This window comes from Morone saxatilis, unplaced genomic scaffold (genome assembly GCF_004916995.1).
Source record: "Morone saxatilis isolate NCDOM2014 unplaced genomic scaffold, NCSU_SB_2.0 Contig5, whole genome shotgun sequence".
Lineage (NCBI taxonomy): Eukaryota > Metazoa > Chordata > Actinopteri > Moronidae > Morone > Morone saxatilis.
In genome coordinates, this window is record NW_023340095.1 from 23,378,941 (window position 1) to 23,387,816 (window position 8,876).

Below are 8,876 nucleotides of genomic sequence, written 5' to 3' on the forward strand. Positions count from 1 at the left end.
TTTGTACCAACCACTGGTGGGACACGGCCAAAAGTGCCCTCTTGGATGCCCATGGTATATAAAACATAAAAAGTGCCCTTAGGGTGCCAACCCAACCCTGACTTAATCTGTTTGTGTGTAGGATTTAGTGGCATCTCGTGGTGAATTTGACAGATATGCAAATAGCAACCACCATCAGATGTAGGCGAACTTACGGTGGCCGTGAACGTGCCAAAAAACCGTATCAGGAGGCCGTGTTTGGTTTGTCTGTTCTGGGCTTCTGGTAGAAACATGGTGGTCAACATGGCGATCTGTAGAAGAGGACCCTCACTTTGTAGGATAAAAGCGCTCATTTACAGGTAACAGAAACACAATGCTTCTTATATTCGGGTGATTATACACTAATAAAAACATACCTAATTGAATAATATTATATTCCATTCTGCATAGATCCTCCTAAATGTTTACCACAGTGGACCATTGAGTGCAAGTACTTTATTAAATGTACCTAGTTACATGTCCCCCACTCTAAGCTATTATGTCATTCACTAGTATTAAAATGGCCAACAGGAACAGAAACTAGGTCAACACCAAAGTTGCTTTGCTGCTGGAGCTTCATTAGAATTCAATTTCAGCAAAAATGAAGAAGAGCACCTGGCTATAGAACCATCAGCCAGCATACATCATTTTCTGTGAATACTTTCCGTATGCACTGTTTGTTTGATTTGAAAGAACATTCCACTGTTTGGTATTGCCCTTGAATATGGCGGATGATATAAAAAACATTATTCACCCTCACACACAATTACAGCTCTATGAGGGCCATTTAGATCGGGTTGATAATAAGATTTGAGTGATTAAAAGTCTTCCTCTTCTGTGAGCAGAAAGGCCAAGATGATGTTTGGCTTGAAAGTGAAGAAGAAAAAGAAAGCCAACACAGACCTGGTCCTGGCAAACAAGGGAGCTGTGGGTAAGGCCTGAAAAACACACACACACACACACACACACACACACACACACACATTGTTGTATTTACAGTGAACCTGTCATGTCACTGTTGGTGAGACTAACCCTTGTCAAACAGTCATATGTTGAATACTGCTGTACACAGTGACAGTAATTATGGGTAATTTAGGTTTTCAAAGACAACACAGGACATCATTTATCACAGGATGTCATTTATCTAGCGTGCTAATAAAGGTCCTGTGAAATGATTTGAAGACGGCCATTTTCTTCTGTGGTTTCAAATGTTTCTACATCCAACAGGATGTGTGAGTGGGGTTAATGAGCATAGACTCAGTCTGACATGAATTATCTGCCTATTATTGACTATTCCAAAGTCATTTTAGAGACACCTTTACCACAACAAGTAAAGTAAAAATACTTTATTTTCAGACACCAGCATCCACCCCTCTGTGTTACTGTTGCTAGTGCTAGTTAGCTTAAAAGCCAAGACATCACACTGTTTGCCAAGATTTGCAATCATGTATAGAACAACCTCACTGACTTTTTCCACTAACGTAAAGCTCCCAGTAAGTGTAGTTAGACAGGTATTTAAAACCATTTATATCTGGTTTTATTGACTTTAATTGTCTTGGTTAAATGAGTAAATAAAACGTGTGTGTGTGTGTGTGTACAGACAGTGAGGTGGAGGTGCCTTCAGAAGCATCTTCCCTGCTGGAGGGAGAAAACCCTGAGGATCAACCAGGAACCTCTGCAGTCAGAACCAGAATAGTACCAAACAATAAGAGGTATGAAGCATTCACACTACATAACTGCTGTATAGAGTATCTGGGAGCAGATAGTGAGAATATTTAAGAGGCACAAATGGCAAATTTGGCAAACTAGTCACCACTGTGTCCAGATTTCTTTCATCTTGGTGGTTATAACGGCAGTGACTGTAAGTCAGTGAGCGCTCTGTCTCTTGTGCTTGACTGTGCTATGATAAGCACTCTGGGTGGCAGTTTACTGAGTAACTGTAATATACAGGCATATATTTCTGTATATATGACTGTTAATAATCAGATTGAGACACTGACCTGGACAGTGAAACTTTCACAGGGCCAAACTGAAAACTCGCATCCAGGACAACGAAGGGAAACCACAGAGCTTTCAGGTAACAACACACAGAGCACAAACTTATGCTTATATTTTTATATTAAACTTAAGAAATTCTCAAGGGAACATACAGTAGAAGCAGTAGTCATCAGAGGAGAAAACAGGAATTACTCTTCCTGAGTCTCATCCCCCTTTTTGCCCTGTGCTTTGAGCGAGCCTTGGTCAGAACCTCGGTCCGCTTTCTCCTTTCCTGTACATAGATTTGCTATGACATAGTCACAACTTACGTAATGTAATGCAAAACGCTACCTAGATGTAACTAACTTAGCTAGCTAATTTACATTTGTTTACAATTGTTAGCTAGTAATTAATGTAGATTAGCTAGCTAGTTACATCTGATAGCTAATGTTAGCAAAAACGCTAGCTAACGGCTAGATAATTTACATCTATCGTTAGTTAGCTAGCAGTTAAGTAACATTAGCTAACTTAAGATGTGACTATATGTCACGTTTATCCTTTTATCATTTTCAAAATGTCCACATAGAAGAGCCTAACACATAGCATATCCAAATTGTGTAACTACAGCAATGGCGTCTATCACGTAATGCACACTGGCCCCAAAAGACTTTTTCCTATAAGCTTACATTGTGAAACAATTGGCTGTAAAACGGTGGCTAAATGTTTTATAAGTGTCACAACTCGCGCAATCAGATTCGGTCTTCCATTCGGTCCAAAAACATTTGGAAAGTCTAGAAGATCTGCACCATTAAGCCATTTATTCCCCATTCAAGTTAGCGGAGGTCTAAACCTTGGCCAGTGGAAGTCTCTAGTGCCCTTCCTCTATGGGCCACACAATGTGGTATCATATGCGGAAGATCTGGGCAATTTTATACCGGGAAATCAAACTTTTCTGGCTTCATGTGCCACTGAGCAGAGCCCTGCCTCCAATACTGTATTCAGTTCTCCATTAATACATCAATGGTATCAAGTACAGGAAAAAGGAGAGGTTCTGGTCGCGGCTTGCTCAACTGTTATTGGAGCATGGAGCAAAAAGGTGCGGGACTTAGGAAGGCAATTAAAGACAACACAACTGACTATTTTTATGCATATAGACAAAAAAGAAAAAGACTCAACAGCACACAAGGAAAATATGCACAATATAACTATAATAATCTGCTTTGCAGAATGTGACATATGTCAGTAAATATATAAAGTCTTTTTCAGGCCTAATTGGGAATCCATTCTGACAAAATCTTTCATCTGTGCAGTAGTATGTAACATGTGTCTGTCTCATAGATTGCCATTAACATCACAGAGGCCAGGCAGCTGGTGGGAGAAAACATTGACCCCAGTGTGGTGATTGAGATCGGAGATGAGAAGAAACAGACTTCAGTCAAAGAAGGAACTAATGCCCCCTTTTACAATGAGGTAAGAATAAATAAACCTGAAAAACCCACAGATTTGAAAGACCACATTTGAATTATCTGTGTCTTTTAAGCCTTTGTGCCTCATTGTCCCTATTATTGTCCACCTGTTTTCTGTCCATTAGTATTTTGTGTTTGACTTCTTTGCCCACAAAGAGGTCTTCTTCGACAAAATCATCAAGCTAACGGTGAGTAAAAAAACTGCAAAGGAGCATTTCAAAGATGAGTTTTAGGTGACAGCAGGTCTAGCATCGTAAATGACAAATTCAGTCTACATGCTTATACTCTTTTCAGTCAGTGGGCCTCATTTATAAAAAATGTTCTTATTTATACTTGAACTTATTCTAAATTTAATTTCCGACATTGGGCATACGTTTGACTTAAAAGATACTGCGTAAACAACCTTGCTAGAAGAAGCCTTACACAGGCACCTACCTTACAATCAGTGATTTCCCCTTATATAATAATCTAATTTGACACACTATTTAATGAACATCCCATCCTGTTTTTAATTTGGCAATTCCTTCCTTACACCTTTAATTAATAGTTCATAAGACTAATGTGAAGTTCACTACAGACAATGTGCAATAGCCCTACATAATTGGCAGGAAGATCTGCGTCAAGTCTAGACTTTGCTTAGATATAGGATTTCAATGTCAAAGTAAGGTTTTATAAATAAGGTTTTAAGTCCTACTTAAGATCTAAATTTCTAAAGTCTGTTTTATAAATGATGTCCCTGGTCTGTAAATTAGTATTTCCTAAAACGTGTCATCTACAGTCATATTCATAAATTGTTTTTTTTCTGTATCTTTCTGTATCGTTATGTATCCAGGTGATGCACTCTAAAATGCTGAGGAGTTTCTGTATTGGGTCCTTTAAGCTGGATGTGTGGACAGTCTACAAACAGCCAGGTATGTCTCTTGGGAAGAGGTTAACAGAGTTGCACATTGCTCTCAAATTGATGTGAAAGCTGATGCTCCAAAGTTTAAACCAAGTTTCACCTCTTTGTTCATGTGTGGGGCAATAGCCAAAAATGATAATTTCTACTACAGTAGTTTGGGGAAATACCTTGCACAGGGACACATTGATGACAGCTTCACTTCACTTTTCTGCCCTGTGGTCACCCTTCTGTCTCTTTTTTTGCTCCCCTCAGGTCACCAGTTCATTAATAAGTGGGCAATGCTGACCAATCCTGGTGACATTGGCACTGGGGTCAAAGGTTATGTCAAGTGTGACATTAGTGTCTCAGCAAAGGGAGACGCCATGCAGCCAGGACCAAAAGCAAGCGATGCTGATGAGCAGATAGATAAGTATGATATTCATCTTATTTTATTCTTTATTTTAAATTGTAAAAATCTAAAAATCCAAATATTCCAAATAATATCCAGGTGAAATTTGAAGAAATGTATATAATAATATACAATAGACATGTAAAAAATGTTATATTATTCAAGAAGAACTATTCTCCACTGAGACTGTTATGCATTTATGCTAATTTGACTTTATACCTTGTTCTAGTGTCATATTGTTTCTCTTTATATGCAGATGACACTCTGCTATTTCAGGGTAACATTTGGCCAATCAACCCAAGAAGCACATACATTTTTGTGAATACTTATGGTCCCCAGAGGATGGATCCTAGTTATTTTGGTAACCCTGTGAGCTTATGTTCCAACATAGAGCTAACATTTCCCCTTGCATGCAGTAGATTCTAAGATCCTGCAGGCTGATTTACTTTGCATATCCATGCACACCAGAGGATGAACTCTCTCTTTGCATGAGATATATTATAATTTGATGTAAGGAATATTGCAGTCCCTTAGAGTTATTAGCAAGGCTTTTGACGTGTAATCTTGCAGTAATGTGTTGCTGATAAACCTAGTTGTTAAAAAAGCTTTATGAATACGTTTTGGTGGGGTTGAAATATATTTGCATGTTGCTGTGATGTCCTTTTCCTCAGGAACCTGCTGGTACCAGAAGGGTTTCCCTCTGAGCGGCCCTGGGCTCGTTTTTGTGTGAAGGTATATCGAGCTGAAGGCCTTCCACGGAACAACTCCAGCATCATGGCCAATGTCACCAAGGCCTTTATAGGAGAAAACACAGCACTCATAGACCCATATGTGGTGGTTAGCTTCTTCAAACAAGTGGTGGGTTAAATATGAAGTTCACAGCAGCTGTGTACAGGTTTCTGAATTGTTGTCCAATTCCTATGAGTGTCTCATGTTCGGAATTCAGTGTAAGTTGTTTTATGCAAGTCAAACCTTTCCTTGCCTCTCAGGGTCGCACATCAACTCAAAAGTCCACAGCAGACCCAGTGTGGAATGAGCAGATCGTCTTCACAGAGATGTTTCCCCCTCTGTGTCAGAGATTAAAGATCCAGGTCTGATTATCATGTGGGAGGGGAGAGACTGGCTTCATGCAAATTTCACAATTTAATGTACAATTACATTAAACATAACAAAAATGTCACAGGATTCTGTCCTTCTCTCTCTTTGTAGGTTTGGGATGAGGGAAGCATGAGTGATGTTGCCATAGGAACCCATTACTTTGACTTGAGACGCATTTCCAATGAACAGGATGGTGACAGAGGTAAGGAGAGATGAAGGTGAGAGGAAAAGACAATGAGGGAAAGAAAAAATGAGAAAGGAGTAAACCAAGTAAAAGATAGGGATCATAGTCCAGGTAGGAAGAGTCATTATGTTACGTTCTCTCCATCTTTTTCTCTTTCTCCAGGGTTTTTGCCAACTTTTGGCCCTGCTTGGATTAACCTGTACGGCTCTGCCCGAAACTTTTCATTAGGCGATGACACAGTGGAGCTGAATGAGGGCATTGGAGAAGGCGTGTCTTACAGGTCAATGTTAAAGGATGATTATTCAAATATTTTTATTCTGAGAAAATTTGATAGATGAATAATTAACCAACAACAAGCTATCCAATTTTTGCGGGTGTCAGGGGTCGGGTCTACATGGAGCTGGCAGTGGAGATCCTATCAGGAGGGACGGGTTCGGAGTCCAAACTCACCAGAATGGTCAAACCAGTGAAGGACGCTAAAGCAGGGAAAGCTGGAGGGAAGGATGGAAAGACTCCCGCAGGAGGAGGAGCGGGAGGAGGAGCAGGCGGAGCTGCTGACGAAGACAAAGGAAAAGCCGCAGCAGCAGAGGTGCTGCCTGTGGAATCTCCTCCTGAGGTAAAAAGAAAGAGATTTATTGTAATAATATCGTCCTGGTATCGTCCTAAGGTCCAGTGTGTAACATTTAGAAGGGTCTATTGGAACAAATGGAATAACATTTTTATAGGTATGTTTTCATTAGTGTATAATCTCCTGAAAACAAGAATCGTGTTTTTGTTACTTTAGAATGAGCCTTTTTAATCAACACAGTGAGCAGGTCTTCTTCTACAGTCCACCATGTTAAACCGCTATGTTTCTACAGTAGCCCAGAACAGACAATCAAAACACTGGTTCTAGATGGGCCTTTCACCTTTTTCATGGCCGCAGTAGTTTGTCCTACATGTTTGGAAGGCGAGCAGGGTTCACCGCTAGATTCCACTAAATCTTCCACACTGGTCCTTTGATTTTCCCCAACACAGAAACATTTCAAAGTTGGAATTGAGATCAGAACACTGCACCATATTTTCTGAATCCATTCAAAATTGAGAGAGAAATTACTAAATCAAAAGTAAATGGTCTCAAACTGTTAAAGGTTTCATCATGGTTCTGCAAATTGTAATTTGGAACTTTAGCTCACTGTTACCCATGTGGGCAAATTAAGTTTAAACTTTGTGATAAATACACAAAGGTAAAGATTGCACACACCAGATGAGGTCTCCAAAGGATGAAGATGTCATGGAAATGCCTCTTATTATGACATGGAAAAGTGATAATAAATGGCCAACTTTCTCTGTCCAGCTGAATGCAAACAACAAAGAGACGTTTCTGCTGTTTGGGGCGGTCTTTGAAGCCACCATGATTGACAGGAAGATCGGCGACAAGCCCATCACCTTCGAGTTCTCCCTGGGTGAGTCGTCAAATCCACTGTTCTGAGCTCTTTCTGATAGAAACTTAAAGTGGTATTCAGTTGGTTGCAGGGTATTGTTATTTTGTCTACCCTGTAACTATCACTGAAGCCAATCATAAAATCAGAGAAGGTTTAATTCCTAGAACAATGACATTTTATAGCACTTGTTTATTTTCTAGTCTAGTTCCAACCCTGTCATTCTCATTTTAGCATACTACTTATTAATACTACTACTTATTTAGTAGAATTATTGGCTTTACTGTTTTACTGTATTGTATTTATGTGGCTGGTGACACATAAACAAACCTTCTTCTACATTTGTCTCCCTCTCAGGTAACTACGGTAATGTCTTGGAGCCTGCAGGCCAGCCCAGCCTCATTGCTCCTAGTCCTGCGGTCAGTCGGAGGAGAAGGGTGCTGGACGTCCCAGACACTAGTGACATGTTTGGCACCTCCCCTCCCACCTCCCCGTCTTCCCCACTCCTACCCAGGGATCCTCAGGACATCGCCATGACCTCTAAGTCTACCACGCCTCCAGAGAAACCGCTCATCATTGAAGGAAACAGGTTGAGTGGCGTTGTTGGATTCTTGATGCTAGAGTCTTGAAATATTTTTCTTTCTCTTTGTGTTGTCCAGTTTGCAAATTATGTCACACACTGCTGAGGGAGTGAGCCTCATTTTTACAATTGCAATGATTGGCCTTTTAATCATTCTTTGCTTGGATTACCTATACTATACTTAAAATGAAGCTAATCTGCATCTAAATACAACCTTGGCTGCACCTACCTATGCAAAAGTGGTTCCATTGGAGGCATAAACATGTGCACTACTTTATGATGTAGACTGCATTGCAACTGTATTTGTGCTAAGAATGAGTTTGCACTGGCATAAAAATCGGGCCTTAAAGCAAGACTGTGTAACTTTTAAAGACAAGTCACTACTGTGGCTACAATTTACGGCATAATGATACACTAAACTTTGTTTTCCAAGAATCGTTTTCTTTAGATGCTTTAATGATGACAATTTTGAGTATGACAACCTTAAAGGCAGGATTTGTCTGCAAGCGCGATTTTCAAAGTTGGCTCCTGGGGAGACCTTTGTTCGATCTACATAGAGAATGAATGAGGAGAGGTAGCGATGTTAGCAAAAACAAAACAGTGAATCAGAGAAATCAAATTTTATTTTCACTATTATTTATTTTTAAATTTCTGGATTTTGTGTGAATGCAGCCAAAGTCTAGCTTCATCGACTTTCCGGTTGGCTGTGGCTCAGAGGAATAGTGGGTCATCCTCTAATCGGTTGTGGTTTGATCCCCGGCTCTTGCCGCCACATGTCGAAGTATCCTTGAGCAAGATACTGAACCGCAAATTGTTCCCGATGCTGTGCATCGCTGTGTGAAT

General features: G+C 40.1%; 1 protein-coding gene across 1 annotated transcript in view; it reads left to right on the plus strand.

Moving 5' to 3' along the window:
* Window positions 1–863: 863 nt before the first annotated feature.
* The window catches only part of fer1l6 (fer-1 like family member 6), a gene marked incomplete at its 5' end in the record, with an annotated part of 23,909 nt that continues 15,896 nt past the window's right edge, over window positions 864–8,876 (plus strand). Inside the window, 14 exon segments of the mRNA XM_035677205.1 lie at window positions 864–949; window positions 1,619–1,730; window positions 2,041–2,095; window positions 3,334–3,465; window positions 3,587–3,649; window positions 4,294–4,372; window positions 4,615–4,771; window positions 5,422–5,608; window positions 5,740–5,841; window positions 5,960–6,050; window positions 6,195–6,312; window positions 6,414–6,648; window positions 7,369–7,477; window positions 7,811–8,055. Coding sequence (XP_035533098.1) covers window positions 864–949; window positions 1,619–1,730; window positions 2,041–2,095; window positions 3,334–3,465; window positions 3,587–3,649; window positions 4,294–4,372; window positions 4,615–4,771; window positions 5,422–5,608; window positions 5,740–5,841; window positions 5,960–6,050; window positions 6,195–6,312; window positions 6,414–6,648; window positions 7,369–7,477; window positions 7,811–8,055 — 1,771 coding nt within the window.